Source organism: Myotis daubentonii, chromosome 1 (genome assembly GCF_963259705.1).
Source record: "Myotis daubentonii chromosome 1, mMyoDau2.1, whole genome shotgun sequence".
Taxonomy (NCBI): domain Eukaryota; kingdom Metazoa; phylum Chordata; class Mammalia; order Chiroptera; family Vespertilionidae; genus Myotis; species Myotis daubentonii.
In genome coordinates this window covers 182,850,982-182,869,955 of record NC_081840.1, presented here as the reverse complement: position 1 = coordinate 182,869,955, position 18,974 = coordinate 182,850,982, and the positions used below count along the sequence as shown (strand labels likewise).

The 18,974-nt window shown below is 43.8% G+C and overlaps 1 protein-coding gene across 1 annotated transcript in view; it reads left to right on the top strand.

Annotated features, from left to right (window-relative positions):
• The window catches only part of FRAS1 (Fraser extracellular matrix complex subunit 1), a 456,634-nt gene that overhangs the window by 369,645 nt on the left and 68,015 nt on the right, over positions 1 to 18,974 (top strand). The window contains exons 46-49 of the mRNA XM_059667675.1: positions 5,679 to 5,798; positions 6,207 to 6,386; positions 16,579 to 16,703; positions 16,962 to 17,102. Of these exons, the coding sequence (XP_059523658.1) occupies positions 5,679 to 5,798; positions 6,207 to 6,386; positions 16,579 to 16,703; positions 16,962 to 17,102 (566 nt within the window). The remainder of the gene's footprint in view (positions 1 to 5,678; positions 5,799 to 6,206; positions 6,387 to 16,578; positions 16,704 to 16,961; positions 17,103 to 18,974) is intronic.

Here is an 18,974-nt window from a genome sequence, read left to right as displayed (position 1 = left end):
TCCTTCTTCCTTATCCCCTAATTCTCTTAATTCAGGTGGTCACCTTTAATTGGGGTTATTAATATCGTAAATATATTTGTGTATAGTGCCTGGTACGTGGTGCCTTGTTGTGTTGTATTTTGTGCCTTTAAATCAACGCAGCAGATCCAAGCAACAGCAACCTCCTGAGCACCGCATCCTCTGCTGAGGAACAGCAGCTGTACGTGAAACCTCGCCCCACCAGCCAGAAGAGCCACCACAGCTGTGAACAGCACCCACCAGAGGAGCTGCTGACAACTGAAGAGCAGCTGCTACTGCAACCGCCCGAAGAGCAACCACAGACCAAGGAGTCACTGCCACCAAGGGAGCAACCACTGAACAACTCAACGTCTAGATATGTCAGTGAGATCAAACATGGGTAGACAAAGAAACCCCCAAAGGAAAGAGAAGGAGGACTCTCCAGAAAAGCAGCTAAGTAATACAGAGGCATGCAACATGACAGATAAAGAATTCAGATTAAGGATCCTAGAGTGCATAAACCGGATGGAGGAAAAAATCGACAACCTCTTCAAGAAGCAAGAAGAAACAGATGAAAAAATCGATAACATATGGAAGAAGCTAGAAGAAACAGATGAAAAAATCGATAACATATGGAAGAAGCTAGAAGAAACAGATGAAAAAATCAACAACCTAAGTAAGACCCAAGAGGAAATGAAGAGTGATATAGCTGCAATGAAAAACTCCATTGAAAGTATCAACAGTAGACTAGGAGAAGCGGAGGACCGAATAAGTGAATTAGAAGACAAGGAAGCAAAACACACCCAAAATGTACTGCAATTGGAGAAAAAAATTAAAAGACAGGAGGAGAGCCTAAGGGAGCTTTGGGACAACATGAAACGAAACAACATACGAATAATAGGAGTACCAGAACAACAGAAGGATGAACAAGGATTAGAAAACCTACTCGAAGAAATAATATCAGAAAACTTTCCTGAGGTGGGGAAGAAAAAAGTCACACAAGCCCAGAGAGTCCCAAACAAGGTGAACCCGAAAAGACCCACACCAAGACACATCATAATCACCATGGCAAATGTTCAGGACAAAGAGAGAATCTTACAGGCTGCAAGAGAGAGATGGAAAGTTACATACAAGGGATCTCCCATTAGATTGTCAAATGACTTCTCAACAGAAACACATCAGGCAAGAAAAGAATGGACTGAAATTTACAAAGTGATGCAAAGCAAAGGACTGAATCCAAGAATACTCTATCCAGCAAGGCTATCATTCAAACTTGAAGGGGAAATAAGAAGCTTCACAGACAAAAAAAGGCTAAGGGAGTTTGTCACCACCAAGCCAGCATTGCAAGGAATGCTAAAGGGACTGATATAAAAATAAGAAATAAAAAGCTCAGAAAGAAAACAGCCACACAAAAAAAAGAAATGGCTACAAACAAGTACCTTTCAATAATAACTTTAAACGTAAACGGACTAAATGCTCCAACCAAAAGACATCGAGTGGCTGAATGGATAAAAAAACATGACCCATACATCTGCTGTCTACAAGAAACCCACCTCATTAGAAGGGACTCACACAGACTGAAAGTGAAAGGATGGAAAAATATCTTTCAGGCAAATGGAAAGGAAAAGAAAGCTGGGGTAGCAATACTTATATCGGACAAAATAGACCTCAAAGTGAAGGCCTTAACAAGAGATAAGGAAGGCCACTTCATAATACTAAAGGGATCAATACAACAAGAAGATATAACCCTGGTAAACATATATGCACCCAATGTAGGAGCACCCAAATTCATAAAAAAACTACTGGAAAATATCAAAGGAGAGATCGACAACAATACAATCATAGTAGGGGACTTTAATACACCATTGACAGCACTGGATAAGTCCTATAGACAAACAACCAGCAAAGATATAGCAATCCTAAATGACTCACTAGATCAGATGGACTTAATAGACATCTTCAGAACACTTCACCCCAAAGCCAGAGAATATACGTTCTTCTCAGGTGCTCATGGGACATATTCAAAAATAGACCACATATTGGGTCACAAGCAAAGTATCCCCAAATTCAAGAAGATTGAAATCATAAAAAGCATCTTCGCAGACCACGATGGCATAATATTAGAAATAAACTACAATAAAAACAACCCAAAATACTCAAACACCTGGAAGCTGAATAGCATGCTATTAAATATGGATTGGGTTACCAATGAGATCAAAGAAGAAATTAAAAACATCCTGGAAACTAATGACAATGAAAACACAACAATCCAAAACCTATGGGACACATTGAAAGCAGTCCTGAGAGGGAAGTTTATAGCTCTACAGGCCTATCTCAAAAAACAAGAAAAAATGGTAGTAAATCATCTAACTCTACAACTCAAAGAATTAGAAAGAGAGCAACAAGAAAACCCCAGAGTGAGCAGAAGGAAGGAGATAATAAAGATTAGAGCAGAAATAAATGACATAGAGACCAAAAAAACAATACAGAAAATCAATGAAACCAAGAGCTGGTTCTTTGAAAGGATAAACAAGATTGATAAACCTCTAGCCAGACTCACCAAGAAGCAGAGAGAGAGGACCCAAATAAATAAAATCAGAAACGATAGAGGCGAAATAACAACAGACCCCACAGAAATACAAATGATTGTTAAAAAATACTATGGACAGCTCTACTCCAACAAACTAGACAACCTGGAGGAAATGGACAAATTCCTAGAAAAATACAGCATTCCAAAACTCAATCAGGAAGAATCTAAAAACCTCAACAGGCCAATAACTATGGAAGAAATTGAAGCAGTCATCAAAAAGCTTCCATCAAACAAAAGCCCAGGACCAGACGGCTTCACAGGGGAGTTTTACTAAACATTCAAGGAAGAACTAAAACCTATCCTCCTCAGACTACTACAAAAAATTCAAGAGGAAGGAACACTTCCAAGCTCATTCTATGAAGCCAGCATCACCCTAATACCAAAACCAGGTAAAGACAACACAATGAAAGAGAATTACAGGCCAATATCCCTCATGAACATAGATGCCAAAATCCTCAACAAAATCTTAGCAAATCGGATCCAGCAGTACATCAGAAAGATCATACACCATGACCAAATAGGATTTATCCCAGGGATGCAAGGATGGTACAATATCCGCAAATCAATAAACGTGATACATCACATAAACAAATTGAAAGAAAAAAACCACATGGTCATATCAATTGATGCAGAAAAAGCATTTGACAAAATTCAACACCCATTTTTGATAAAAACTCTCAGCAAGGTGGGAGTAGAAGGATCATACCTCAACATAATAAAAGCCATATATGACAGGCCCACAGCCAACATCATACTCAACGGACAAAAACTAACACCATTTCCCCTAAGAACAGGAACAAGACAGGGATGCCCCCTCTCACCACTCCTGTTCAACATAGTACTGGAAGTGTTAGCCATTGCAATTCGGCAAGAAGAAGAAATAAAAGGCATCCAAATTGGAAAAGAGGAAGTAAAACTGTCCTTATTTGCAGACGACATGATATTATACATACAAAACCCTAGAGATTCCATCAAAAAGCTACTAGACTTAATACATGAATTTGGCAATGTAGCAGGATACAAAATTAACCCCAAGAAATCTGAGGCATTTCTATACACCAATAGTGAACTTTCAGAAAGAGAGATTATAAAAACAATCCCGTTTACCATTGCACCAAAAAAATTAAGCTACCTAGGAATAAACTTAACTAAAGAGGTAAAAGACCTCTACTCAGAAAACTACAGGACGTTGAAAAAAGACATAGAGGAAGACATAAACAGATGGAAGAACATACCGTGTTCATGGATTGGTAGAATCAACATCATTAAAATGTCCATACTACCCAAAGCAATCTATAAATTCAACGCACTTCCCATTAAAATCCCAACAGCATACTTCAGAGATCTAGAACGAACTTTCCAAAAATTCATCTGGAATAAAAGAAGACCCCGAATAGCTGCAGCAATACTGAAAAAGAACAAAGTAGGTGGGATCTCAATACCAGATATCAAGTTGTATTACAAAGCCACTGTTCTCAAAACTGCCTGGTACTGGCACAAGAATAGGCATATAGATCAATGGAATAGAATAGAGAGCCCAGAAATCGGCCCGAACCAATATGCTCAATTAATATTTGACAAAGGAGGCAAGAACATACAATGGAGCCAAGATAGTCTCTTCAATAAATGGTGTTGGGAAAATTGGACAGATATATGCAAGAAAATGAAACTAGACCACCAACTTACACCATATACAAAAATAAACTCAAAATGGATAAAGGACTTAAATGTACGACAGGATACCATAAAAATTCTAGAAGAATCCAAAGGCAAGAAAATTTCAGACATATGCCGAAGCAATTTCTTCACTGATACAGCTCCTAGGGCACTTGAAACTAAAGAAAAAATGAACAAATGGGACTACATCAAAATAAAAAGCTTCTGCACAGCAAAAGAAACCATCAACAAAACAACGAGAAAACCCACTGTGTGGGAAAACATATTTGCCAATGACATATCTGATAAGGGCCTAATCTCCAAAATTTATAGGGAACTCATACAACTTAACAAAAGGAAGATAAACAATCCAATCAAAAAATGGGCAAAGGACCTAAATAGACACCTTTCAAAAGAGGACATTCAGAAAGCCAAGAGACATATGAAAACATGCTCAAAGTCACTAATCATCCGAGAGATGCAAATCAAAACAGCAATGAGGTACCATCTCACACCTGTCAGACTGGCTATCATCAACAAATCAACAAACGACAAGTGCTGGAGAGGTTGTGGAGAAAAAGGAACACTTGTGCACTGCTGGTGGGAATGTAGACTGGTGCAGCCACTATGGAAGACAGTATGGAGTTTCCTTAAAAAACTGAAAATGGAACTCCCATTTGACCCTGTGATCCCACTTCTAGGAATATATCCCAAGAAACCAGAAACACCAATCAGAAAGGATATATGCACCCCTATGTTCATAGCAGCACAATTCACCATAGCTAAGATCTGGAAACAGCCTAAGTGCCCATCAGTAGATGAATGGATTAGAAAACTGTGGTACATCTACACGATGGAATACTATGCTGCTGTAAAAAGGAAGGAACTCTTACCATTTGCAACGTCATGGATGGAACTGGAGAGCACTATGCTAAGTGAAATAAGCCAGTCAATAAAGGAAAAATACCACATGATCTCACTCATTCATGGACAATAGAGACCATTATAAACTTTTGAACAATAATAGATACAGAGGCAGAGCTGCCTCAAACAGATTGTCAAACTGCAGCGGGAAGGCCGGGGAGGGTTGGGGGGCAGGAGGTAGTGGGGTAAGAGATCAACTAAAGGACTTGTATGCATGCATATAAGCATAACCAATGGACATAAGACACTGGGTGATAGGGGAGGCTAGGGGACTGTCTAGGGCGGGGAGATAAAATGGATACATATGTAATACCCTTTGTAATACTTTAAGCAATAAAAAAAATAAATAAATAAAATAAAATAAAATGTCAAAAATAATGTCAAAGTCAGGAGAGTGTTAATTGATTCCTTAGTATGGATACCAATCGAATTACCACCTCCCACTTCAGAAATAAGAACAGAAAGCATTAATGGCAAATCTTGATTTTTGTTGTTGTTGTTCTTGTTGCAGGCCAAGTAGAATACAGTCACAGAAGAGGAGAATCTGGTGGGAACTTTGACTTTAAGTTTGATGTGGTTGATGGAGAAGGCAACAAATTGATCAGCCAGTCATTTTCCATCATTGTTTTGGGTAAGGGGGCATTGGGTCTCTAAAAATACATCAGTGGTTCTGAAGTTAAAGAATCTATACTGTGATTACCTTGAGGCTGAGCCTTTCCTTTAACCAACCAGTAAGGAAATCTGAGATCATGTCCCCACTGCTGTGTGAAACTCTGGCTCCTTGGGACTCTCTCTCTCTCTCTCTCTATCTCTATCTCTATCTCTATCTCTATCTCTATCTCTATCTCTATCTCTATCTCTATCTCTCTCTCTCTCTCTCTCTCTCTCTCTCTCTCTCTCTATCTCTATCTCTATCTCTATCTCTATCTCTATCTCTCTCTGAGAGCTATTCTGATCTTACCCCCGGGCACCAGATCCAGAATTGAAGAAAGGAGGCTAAAAATATCCCATTTCAAATCACTATTTCTAATATTTTCAGAAGACAAATACCCACCGGTCATCACCACCAATAAAGGAATGGTCTTAGATGAAAACTCAGTGAAGAAAATCACCACCCTGCAGCTCTCTGCCACTGACCAGGAGAGCGAGCCGGCAGCACTAACCTACAGAATCACCAGACAGCCCCAGCTGGGCCACCTGGAGCATGCAGGGTCACCAGGTAAGCCTGTCGATGCTTCATCAAGCCAAAGTTGGCATTTAGTCCGTGTTGGGGTGGACTAAAGAATGTATTCACTGCCTCAAAATTCTGCAGTGACTTTCGATTGCCTATTTAATTAAATAGGAATTATCTCAGATTTGAAGACCCTCCATAAAATGTCAGTTTACCCATGACATACCCCTAGAATACATATCCCTAGAATCTATGAGTATTTATTTTCTGCATCACTAATCTTGACCATGAGATACCGCCTTGCATTATATTTAGCAAACTGTAGGTGCTCACTGAAAGTTGAATAAAAATTTGCAATCTTATAAAGCAAACTTGTCTTTATAACTAGATTGTCAATTTCTTACGGCAAACACTGCACCCTGTTCTTCTTTTAAAGTCTTTGAGCACCTGGCCTGGTGTGGATGCATTGTGCTTAGAATTTTAATTCAGCAAAGAGCAAGTGAGCATGTGTATTGAGCAAGATTCTAGTTTAGCTGCTGCTGCTAAAGAAAAAAAAAGGTAAATAAAATATAATTCTCCCCTTCCAGAGTTTTCTACTGGGTGAGATAAGGTACTTCTTCCCTGCAGATAACCATAACTCAAGGAAGACTATGGCAGGTGCTTAAAGAACTGCATAAACCTGTTGTCATAAGAGTTCAAAAGTGAGAGAGGCTACATGGGGTGACAAGGTGCCTGGCGGTGGCATTTGGAAGACAGAATTTGGGCAGACAGAAATTGTGCTATTTCCAGAGATGGGGACAGCATGTGGACACATTAAAAAAAAAATGACTGGGCTAGTTTAGCTAAAGCATATGCTCTGAAAATAGATGGTGCTCATGAGTAAACTGACATTTTATGGAGGGTTTTCAAATCTGAGATAATTCCTATTTAATTAAATAGGCAATAGGAAGTCACTGCAGAATTTTGAGGCAGGAAAAGAAGTGAAATTTACCTGGAGTCCAACAGGATGAACGAAAGAAGGGAAAAGGAGGCAATGGCCGTGGGTAGGAGATTCACATTTGACCAGGTGGGAGCTAGTGAAGCTTCACCCAGGGAACAGTAGTAGGACCAGGTAAGAGGAGAATAATGTATGAGGTAATACCTGGTACCTACTAAGTATTCACTGAGCCACAGCTGGCGAAGGAAGGAGAGAAGGAAGGAAGGGATTTCAGGGAGAGAACTGATGGAACATGCCAGTGGAAGGAAGGTGAAGGACAAGAGACACTTGCCGAATAAACATTCTAAAGGCTGAATTGTCTTTATTTTGTAGGTCATACAGGCTAGAGGCAGCTGGCAGGATATTTAGATCCTCATTGCTTTTCTTTGTATTTTAGGCTACAGAGTCTTCACTCAACCAGGGAAATAGCAAAAAGGGGGAATTATTTGCCCTGTTGGTGCTGACCATCTAATGCAGGGAACCAGAGAGTAAGCAGTCAAGCAAGAGAATACATCATATATCACTGGTGATGCATGCTGGGGGAAAAACAAGGGCATCACCAGGATGCACAGGGAGCAAGGGGTGAGGGAGGGCCTTCTAATAAGAAGATGGTATTTGAACAGAGATCCAAAGAAAGTGAGGGTGCCAGCCAAGCTGCAGATAAGGAAAGAGCATCCCAGACAGAGGCATCAGCGAGTGTGAACAGAAAGTCAAGATCAGCTTGGCACACCAGGTTCCAGACACAGCAAGGAGACCAGTGTGCCTGTGGCAGTGAGTGAGAGCGAGGGTGGTGGGAGATGAGTTACCAGAGCTGGAGGCTGATGCGGCAGACCATGTCGGGGTCCACAGTGATGCTAGAGGAAGGAGTGTCATGTGTGTCTGGTGGGAGGGCTTGGGGAGGGGTGGACAGACTGGCCAAAACCCTAATGCAAATTGAAGCAGGTGGCCTGCCCTTTGTGGCCTAATTCCCCAGGGAGTATGCAGATCAGCACTTCTAAGACCTTGGCTGCATGAGATATTGGATAACTAATTCATGAGCTAATTGCTTCTGCCAGAATCCTGTCGGGTTGCTGATTGTTTCTCTCCAAAGATGAAAGGGCAGACTCTTGGCTGTTGTGATGGGCAACTGCATGCTCACTACCCGGGGCTTTGAAAGGCCCTGAGCTTCCTGCAAGACACTGCCAGTGCCCAGGGCTGGTAAATCCCAGCCTCGCTCTTCTCTGACCCCAGGCTCTGCTGAGTCCTGTGTGAGGCTGCTCCAGATTCGCCTTTTTGGTGTTTACAGTATCACCGTCACTGAGTTTGAATTCTATTTGCAAAGACCACGCCAGTATGGCTCAGGGAGCGACCCGTAGGTGAACACACTTCTCCCTCCTCTTGGGATAGTGCCTTCTCAAAATAGGGGGATATCGTGCTCTACCTGGGACTCTTCCTTCACCTGCCCTTTTCCTCCAGGTTTGATTTCCTAATCCAGGTAGTCTCCCAAGCTAACCAGTTTTTCTTAATTCACCTGTTTCTGGTAATTCTTAAGTAAACCAGATACTGGATGCAATCCCCTCCCTGCTATTCTTGGGGGCTCACACCATTGCTAATAGGGTAGGACTTCCCTGCGCCTCCCTCATTACAAGTCCCATTTCATCAGCATCCTCTCCTTCCCTGTCTCCCCTAAATGAGAATATTTTCATGCATTTGATTCTTTCTAAATGTCAAAGGTCTCCCTTCAGAGGAAATCTATGTTGCTGACTTACCATCCTCTCTTAAGGCAGCTGACTACAGCTTACAGAGCAGCAGCACCTGCCCTGACCAGGTGACTTAGTTGGTTGGAGCATCACCTCGTACACCAGAAGTTGTGGGTTCAATTCCCGGTCAAGGCACGTACCTAGATTGTGGGTCCGATCCCCAGTCAGGGCATGTACAGGAGGCAACCAATCGATGTCTCTCTGTCTTTATCTTTCTCTCTCCCTTTCTCCTCTCCCACCCCCCATCTCCTTCTCTAAAATCAGTAAACATGTCCTTCGGTGAGGATTTAGAATTCTTTTTTTAAAAGAGTAGCAGCACCTCACCCCATTTGTCTCAGATGGTGAGCATGTCTCTGCCAGGAGTGGAGGTTGGGCTGGACCTGGTCTTTCTGAGAGGAGCAGAGCATCTTCTAGGCCAGGGTCTGTAGTGCAGGCACTGAGCTATCTTGGGACCCATGCCTCGTGCAGTGATCACTTGCCACTGGTGTTGCAGACATCCTCCTGATGGCTCGCTGTGAAGTGGACCAATTCTCATGCCGCCTTTCATGGCCCGCCCATGGTGAGCGATTGCTCTCTGTAGATAGACGGGAAAGCTGTGCAGAGCCTCTTTCCTTCCCCTGAGGCGATGTCACGAGCCATCTGCCTCTGCCAACTCTGGAAGACAGACACCAGAACCAGACTCTGAGGATCTGGGAGTCTAGTCCCACAAGTGCTCTGTCAAGGTTGAGGTGGCCACAACCTCACATCAGGGAGACAAAAGATTCTCTTTTTCCTGGTAAATCAGAGAAAGGAATTAAATTATTAGGGCAGAAGCTAGGCTGCTGGAATAAAGAGACTTCAAAATACAGTGCCTGAAGCAAGAAGTTTTCTTTTTCAGAAAAATCGAGAGGCAGATGGCCCAGGTGGCTCAGTGATCCCCAACATGAGGCTCCCATTTCTACTCTAACAACTACTGCAGTTGTGTCCTCCCCGCGCCAGCGGTAAGGGGGGAAGGCCAGGGAGCCCACCTCCCTCTCCTTCCATGGGTATTACTAGAAGAAAGCATCACTTTTGTTCATAGCCTAGTGGCAAGAACAGTCACACCCAGCTGTGAGGTGGCTGGGAGATGCAGACCCTACCTGGGGATTCAGTTGCTTAGCTAACAGTCAGGAGTTATATTTTTTAATTAGGGGAGGAGTCGTATTGGAATCCAGCGATTACTATCACAGCACTGGTTCCCACCTTTATGTTTCAGAAGTTGTCGGCATGCAAATGAATAGGTGCAGGTGTGTGTTAGTAGCTGTGATAGCAACAAGACAGAAGACAGTAGGAGCCAAAGGACAGCCAGTTCTACTGAGAGAGGGGTGGGGTGAGTCAGGAAAGACTTCCCAGAAGTGATCTTAAGCCAACTTATGCTTTGGTTTTCTCTTAATGTCAGCCTTTCTCAGTTATGACTTCCAACCAAAATTGTCTTAGTTTGGGTTCTCCATGAAGGCAGGATGTATGAGCCTGCTAGGGCTGCCTGCCATTCTCAGCACCACAGACTATGAAGCTTAAACAGAATTTATTGTCTCACAGATCTGGGGGCTGGGAATCCCAGATTACAGTGTCAGTAGCGTTGGTTCCTTCTGAGAGAAGGGTCTTTTTCTGGCCTCTAGATGCCATCTTCATGTTCACATGGTGTTCTCCCTATCTATACTAATAAAAGGGTAATATGCTAATTAGACTGGACATCTTCTGGACGACCTTCTGGACATTCTTCCAGACAAAGCCATGGCGGCGGGGCCAAGGCAGAGGCGTTTAGGGGTAATCAGGCCTGCAGGGGAGAACAGTTAGGGGGATCAGGCTGGCAGGGGAAAACAGTTAGGGGGATCAGGCCGGCAGGCAGATGAGCAGTTAGGAGCCAGCGGGTTTAGGCCTGATCCCCTAGTGTAGCCAGTAGGTTGGTGACTGCAAACACCTTCCATGGGACTAAACCAGCAGTTGGACAACCCCAAGGGGTCCCGGATTAGAGATGGTGCAGGCTGGGCTGAGGGACACCCCCCCATGCAAAAATTTCATGCACCAGGCCTCTAGTCCTATATAATAAAAGCCCAGTGACTGAAACGGCAGAACAACCAGAACGACCAGAGACCAAAATGATCGGGGGTGTAGCAGGCCTGCAAACAGCCCATGGCCCCTCACCCAGGCCAGCCTGCCTCCAGCAGGGACCCCCACCCCAACCCAGGACCCCAACCATGCACCAGGCCTCTATCCTATCTAATAATAGACAAACATGGTAATTGACCATACCTTCGCTATGCCTCCCATTGGCTAATTAGCAAGATATGCAAATTAACCCAAGCAAGATGGCGGCCGGCAGCCACGCAGCTGAAGCAAGCAGGAGGCTTGCTTGCTCCAGTGATGGAGGAAGCCAAAGTTCCCCGCCTGCTGCCCAGCTCTGAACTCTGAAAGCAACAAAGTTTCAATTATAGAAGCTAAACAAACCCCAGATACCTGCTTTCAGCAGGCTGTGGCCTCAGAGCTGGAGCGAGCAGGAGCCTGGCTCTCAGCTCCAGTGACAGCAACAAGGTTTCAATTATAGAAGGTAAATAAATCCCACAATAAAAAAAAAGGAGAGGCTGGAAGCTTCAGTCGCAGGCCAGCCTGAAAGCGGTCCTCAGTCCCTCACCCAGACTGGCCAGGCACCCCAGTGGGGACCCCCACCCTGATCCAGGACACCCTTCAGGGCAAACCAGCCAGCCCCCACCTGTGCACCAGGCCTCTATCCTATATAGTAAAAGGGTAATATGCAAACTGACCCTAACAGCAGAAAGACTAGGAATGACTGGTCACTATGACACACACTGACCACCAGGGGGCAGACGCTCAATGCAGGAGCTGCCCTCTGGTGGTCAGTGCGCTCCCACATGGGGGAGCTCTGCTCAGCCACAAGCCAGGCTGATGGCTGCCAGTACAGAGGTTGTGGTGGGAGCCCCTCCTGCCTCCTCAGCAGCGCTAAGGATGTCCGACTACAGCTTAGGTCTGCTCCTCGCTGGCAAGTGGACATCCCCTGAGAGCTGCCAGGCTTCCAGAGGAATGTCTGATTGCCAGCTTAGGCCAAATCCCCCAGTGAGCAGGCCTAAGCTAGCAGGTGGTCATCCCCTAAGGGGTCCCAGACTGCGAGAGGGCACAGGCTGGGCTGAGGGAACCCCCCACCCCCCCAGTGCACAAATTTTTGTGCACCGGGCCTCTAGTCCTATATAATAAAAGGGTAATATGCACATTGAGCCTAACAGCAGAACGCTGCTGGACCAGTCACTGAGGCACACATACTACCTCTTGGTCCTTTTTCCTGGCCAGCAGGCTCTGATTGCCTTATGGCAAACAGGGAACCAGGGATGGGTAGCAGGGGATGTGGGGGGCACCAGGCCAAGGCCCCCGCCCCACCGGTCACCCCACACACAGAGAGCGACCAGCAGCGGGGATGGGGCTGGCAAGCAGGTGGGAACAGTCAACCTCTTGGTCCCTTCCCCCAGCCATCAGGCACCTATCACCCGATGGCAAGGGGAAACCAGGGTGGTTGGCAGCAGGGGGTGGGGCCGGCTGCAGGCAGCCAGGGAAGATGGCCCTGATCACAGGACAGGCCTAGGGACCATACCCATGCACGAATTTCGTACACCGGGCCTCTAGTATGTGTATATCCAAAGTTTCCCCTTTTATATGGACAATGGTCATATTGGATTACGTCCCAACCTAGTGACCTCAATACTTCTATAATGATCCTGTTTCCAAGTAATGTCACACCTGAGACACTGAGGATTAGGACTTCAACATATGAGTTGGCGGCGGGGGGTGGGGAGGGGCAGCACAATTTAGCCCATAACTGGAGGCTTTGAAGAAAAGCTGAGAGTCTCCCATGGCATGAGCCTGTGGTGGTTCAGCACTGGTTCCAACATAGCACTGTTCCCATGCACAGGGCCATCCTGGCCGTGCTGAAAGCAAGAGGCCAAGGCAATCGCCTAACCTCTACTTAAGAAGGCAGTTTCTTCAGAGATGCTTTTTTCCCACACCACTCTAATGTGCTGGCCTTTTGAGGGAATTGGAAAAGCTGACAGGGTTAATGTGGGTCCCCGTCATACTGCCAGAGACATAGTGTAGCCAGTAGGTTGGTGACTGCAAATACCTTCCATGGGATTAAAAGCCTGCAACCTTTCAAAAGGTAAGTACCTGCTGTGACAGCCAACAGGGAGAACATGTTACTGGAAACACCATCTTGGTGGTGAGCAAGTAGCTGAAGTTTTCCAATGCCCAATTAGCAAAGGCTAAAATTGGGGAGTGGGGGAGGTACAGAGAGATTGAAAATTCTGTGCTCAATGGGTAAGGGCTCAGATATTGATTACAGTGGGTAAGCTAAATTCATTCACCAAAAATATTTTGAATACCTACTGTGTGCGAGGCACTATTCTAGTTGCACATTGGTGAGGAAATCACCAAAATGCTTGTCCCCTTGAAGCTTGCATTCTAGGTGCAGCTTATTACCCTCTGGCACTTAATCATTGGTATCATTTAAATAATAATATTAAGTACCCCATCAAAATCAATATTTCAGATAAAAAAAGGTTATGGCCAATCAAGTATAAGAAACAGTTCAATTCAGCAATATTACAATGGTGATATTTTAGTGGTAAATATATGAGTGATTCTTGTGATTCCATACTATGAGTGATTTCTGTGATCCTTTACTACTTTTCTGTGCTTTTTACATTTTCTTTAATAGCCATGTATTACTTTTATATTGAAAACAACTAAAGGATAAGGGTGATATCCAAGAGGCTCCTTGTCTAGTCTGAAAAGTCTAGATGAGTTTTATAAAAACATACTCCTAGCAGGCATAAACTTTGGAGTTAGACAACCCTGATCTCCAGTTCCAGCTCTGTCCCCCTATTAGATGTGTGACCTGGGATTGGCCACATTGCTACTCTAATTGGATCACAGTGTCTGATCTATCAAAACGAGGTAACATGCCAACCTTGACCTCCCAGAGTTGTTAAAGGATAAAATCTAAAATATATAAGCAAGCCTGCAATAGTATTCTGCACAGTAGGTGTTCAGCATTTTCTAGATAGAAGTGGGAAAGGCCCACTAAGATGAAGCCCAGAGCCCTCATGCACTGCTGTGGGAATGGCAAGTGGTACTCCTTCTTTGGAAAATAGTTTCTCAGTTTTCTAAAAAGTTAAGCATGACCCAAGACATATTCCAGCCATTTTACTCTTAGAGATTTGCCCAGAAACAATGAAAACTTAGGTCGGTACAAAGACTTGTACACAAATGACCGTAGCAGCTTTATCTATAATAGCCACAAACTGGAACTAACCTAAACGTTCACCAACACGTGAATGCGTAAACAAACGATGGCATATCCACATAATAGAATAGTACCTAGCCATAAAAGGAATGAACTGTTAACACATGGTACAATATGGATGAATTGAAAAATGATTATAACAAATGAAAGATACTATGCATAAAATAGTACATACTGTATGAATCTATTTATTTTTAAAAATCAGAAAAAATGCCAACTAATCTAGAACAGGGGTCCTCAAACTATGGCCCGTGGGCCACATGCAAATACAAATATTGTATTTGTTCCCATTTTGTTTTTTTACTTCAAAATAAGATATGTGCAGTGTGCATAGGAATTTGTTCATAGTTGTTTTTTTTTTTAAACTATAGTCCGGCCCTCCAATGGTCTGAGGGACAGTGAACTGACCCCCGTTTAAAAAGTTTGAGGACCATTGATCTAGAATGACAGGAGGCAATTTATTGATTGCTTTTGGATAGGGTAGGGGATGGGAAGAATGGAAGAATTATTAAGTGTCAGCTGGAAACTTTGGTTTGATGGATATGTTCACTATTTTGATTGAGGTGATGGTTTTATGGATGTGCCAAAGCTTATGAAATTGTACATTTTAAATGTGTGCTATTTATTATATGTCCATGTCCTCTCAAAAATGTTTTTAAAATCAATCCCAGTGCTTCCTTCCCAAGAGGAAGGAAAATTCTATCACCTTCCTCAGTCAGTCCTAGGTTCTCATAAAGAGGAGAGTGAATTAGGTGACCAGTAGATTGTGAGAATCCAGACAAGCATTTCCCCATGAGCTATGAGGAGGGAGTCACCGCAGGGGAAGAGATTTAAATTTCTCAGTGCAGCCAGTCTGAAGTTATTAAATTTTTAAAGAATGGTATGGATTTCTGTCCAGACTACAAGACAAAGCTATAAGACAGGGGGCTACATTTATTTTTGCCTGTCAAGAGCTCATGTAGCAAGCACAGAAATATAAAACGCCTCATCAAAAAATTAATGCCCCAGTATCAGGAGGCTATTGTATCTGAGCAACAAATTTCAGATGATAAAGAGAGATGCAAATGTAAACCATGCAGGTTTATTAATTTTTTAGGATGGCAGTGATACTTGTGTCACAGTCAAAGTACAATTTCTGAGTGTGTGTGTGAGTGTTTGTGTTTGTTTTTTTTTACAGGAAAGCTACAGTGGTTTTGCCAGAATTTACAATGACAAATAATAAATTTTAGGCAGCAGCAAATGATTTGCAGGACCAAACAGAAGGATTAGATTAAATGGATTAATACCCCAACACTCACATCAGGCAATTGGTGCTGAGGGTGTAAAAGATGTGATTTTGTTTCAGTCTTGGCTGGGACCAAGAAGTAAGTCCCAGAGCCCTAACATGGAAGCAAGAATTCTACGCTAATTGTTTGACATTTAAAAACAGAGAGATATTATTCACTTGTGGGATACTTTGGCATTAATTATTCAAAATCACTTTAGATTTTTGTACTTTCAAAATGACTCTAAAAAATTAATATGTTTTCTATCATGTTATTAAAGGATAATAGTTTTCTAGGTCGTTTTAGAGTTGATATAGAATGATTGCCCAAAGCCCAGAGTCATGCAGTAAGTCTACTGTCAGCCCGGCCGACGTGGTATATGAGAAGCTAGAATCACAGACCTGGAAAGGGACCTTGAAGAATTTCCAATGAAACTGTGGAGGCTGGGGAAGCCCCACCAATCACAGAAGCAAGGCTATGGTTTAGCCAAGCCCTATTAGTCCAGTGTTCCCATTGCACAATATTAAAAATTAGGATAGGTTTTTCAGAAAGGGCTATGAGACTATGGGGGAATATAAAACTTAAGAGAGAAGAATTTAGAGAATAAGGCACTGTCTCTACCTTTCACAGATTTGACCTGCATGCATAAGCCCCAAGAGAAAGGAGAGTAACATTTATTGAGCACCTGCTGTTCACTTGGCACATAGTAGAAGCCTGGATAATTACGTTAACATGTGCTCCCACAGAACATATGCTGCTGTAGAAAAAAAAGTAGGCAAACAACTCTAACACCAGGTCTCAGGGAGAAGCACATAAATGCTAGGGGACAAATGCCAAGGACTCTATCTAGTGAGCATATGACGTTTCCCCAGCCTCAGAAGTATGGCGAGCATTTTTACATCCTTTCTCTGTTTCTCTTCTCCCCTTTTGCCAGGTATCCTGATCACTTCTTTTACTCAGGCTGACCTGGCTTCACGAAACGTTCAGTATGTCCACTCCAGTGAGTCTGAGAACCATTCAGATGCCTTCAGCTTCACGCTCTCGGATGGAGTCCATGAGGTAGGTGAGGAACTGGATTCCCTTAGCATCCACAGGGCAGCTGGTGCTGTCTGAGCTTCACTTCCCTCTGCTCTCAGCCAAGATCAGGCGGCTCCTGACAGCCCCCGGGGGTCTTGTCCAAGAGAATTCATTTTTGGGTTCCTGGTCAGTCCATCATGTGAGGGATGCTGTGAAGGAGAAAGTAGAGGGCACTTATCTTCTACTTGGGTGGGGCTGGGGCCCTGTGTCTCCCTGCTCTTCACATGTCTGCCATTCTAGGTGACCCAGACGTTCCACATCACCATTCGCCCTGTGGATGACTCGCTGCCCGTTGTACAGAATGTGGGGATGCGGGTGCAGGAGGGTGTGAGGAAGACCATCACGGAATTTGAGCTCAAGGCTGTGGATGCAGATACAGAGGTAAGAACATGCCCCTGGGTTATCTGGCTGAATGAGAAGCTGATCTGCTGAGTCCAGTGGTTGCTTTGTGACTGAGCATCCCAAGAGGAGGGCAGGGGGGTGAGGTTAGAACAAGGATCCTTGAAGGACTAAAAACCTGAAGAGACCACAGCCCTCTGAAAAAGAGGAAGTGAATACATTTGCATCAAACTGCTTTTAAACCCTTTCTGAAACCCTAAGTATGTTCACCCTCTCCCCTGATTACATACAACAATCTTTTTAACATGCTGAATTTTTATCATGATTTATAGAAAATTATTCCTTATTAGCATGAACAAGGATTTATGGCACCTATATATCTTTCCCTCTTTTCTTTTTAATTTTCTTTATTGTTGAAAGTATTATAGATGTCCAATTTTTCCCCCATTGATCCCCCTCCACCCTGCTCCTGCCCCCTCCCAGGCCTTCACTGCACATGTCTATGTCCATGGATTATGCATATCCTTTATAATAAAGAGCTACTATGCAAATTGACTGAACGGGGAAACGGCTGGTCGCTATGATGTGCACTGACCACCAGGGGGCAGACACACAACACAGAAGCTGTTCCCTGGTGGTCAGTGTGCTCCCACAGGGGGAGCACTGCTCAGCCAGAAGCCCTGAGCCGGGCTCACAGCTGGCTAGCGCAGTGGAAGTGGCGGGAGCCTCTCCTGCCTCTGTGGCAGTGCTAAGGATGTCCAACTGTCAGCTTAGGCCCAATCCCTGTGGGAGCTAAATTGGGTCTAAGCGGTCAGTCAGACATCCCCAAGGCATCCCAGACTGTGTTGAGGGAACCCCCTGAGTGCACGAATTTCATGCACTGAGTCTCTAGTATGCATATAAGTTCTTTGGTTAATCTCTTCCCACCCCTCCTTCGCCAACCCCACTTCCCTCTGAGAATCATCTCTGTTGCATTGATCACATGATTTCACTTATATGTAGAATCTAATGAACTAAAGAAACTGACAAAATAGATCTTTCCCTTTTTTTAATTTTCTTCATTCAGACTTCTCTGGATGACAACTAATTATTACAATTTAGGCATCCTCAGAGAACTAGGCTTTATACAGTAAAACAGAGCCTGTAGAGACAGAACTCTCATTCTCATGATGCTTTCAGATAAAAGCATGTAACCTTCTGGCACAATTTAGCTCCCATAAGAGTACCACAGCAATTATTAATTAGTTCTATGTGCACTCTACCCTCTGCCAGAGCGCATTCATTCATCTGATCACTCTTTCAGCAAATACTCATTACGTACCTGTGCCGGCTCTGCTCTAGACCTGAAGGACAGAGCCGTGAACAAAACACATAAAGTTCCAGCCTTAGGGAATTTTCAACCTTTGTTGAGGAAGACAGACAATAAAGAAAGAACATGTAATACCATGCCAGATATTGTAAGTGCTATGAATAAAACCAAAGCAAGCTAAAGAAGATAGAGATTGTGCTATGTTAGACAGAGTGGGCAGGAAAGGCTTCTCTGAGGAGCAGAGATATGAAGCAGAAGAGCAAGCTATGCAGTCATCTGGGAGCCTCAGTCCCTGGGCAGAAGAACCAGAGTGCAAAGGCCCTGGGGTCAAGTGTGCTTAGAACTTTTGAGTTACAACAAGAGGCCAAGAGGTGGGAACCTAAACAAGCAGGAGAGGGGGAGAGCGGGCCCAGAGAGGAGTCCTGGGACCAGGTCACAACGGGCCTGGTTGGTCCAGGTCAGGCCTTTTCATTTTATTCTACGTTGGTGGGAAATCTTCGGAAAGTCTTGAGCAGGGTTTTCTACCTCTTTATTTTTGCTTCTATGTGTTGCCCTAGAAGCAGTGACTAGAAATGGGAAATAAACTTCTGATGCATATGGGATTC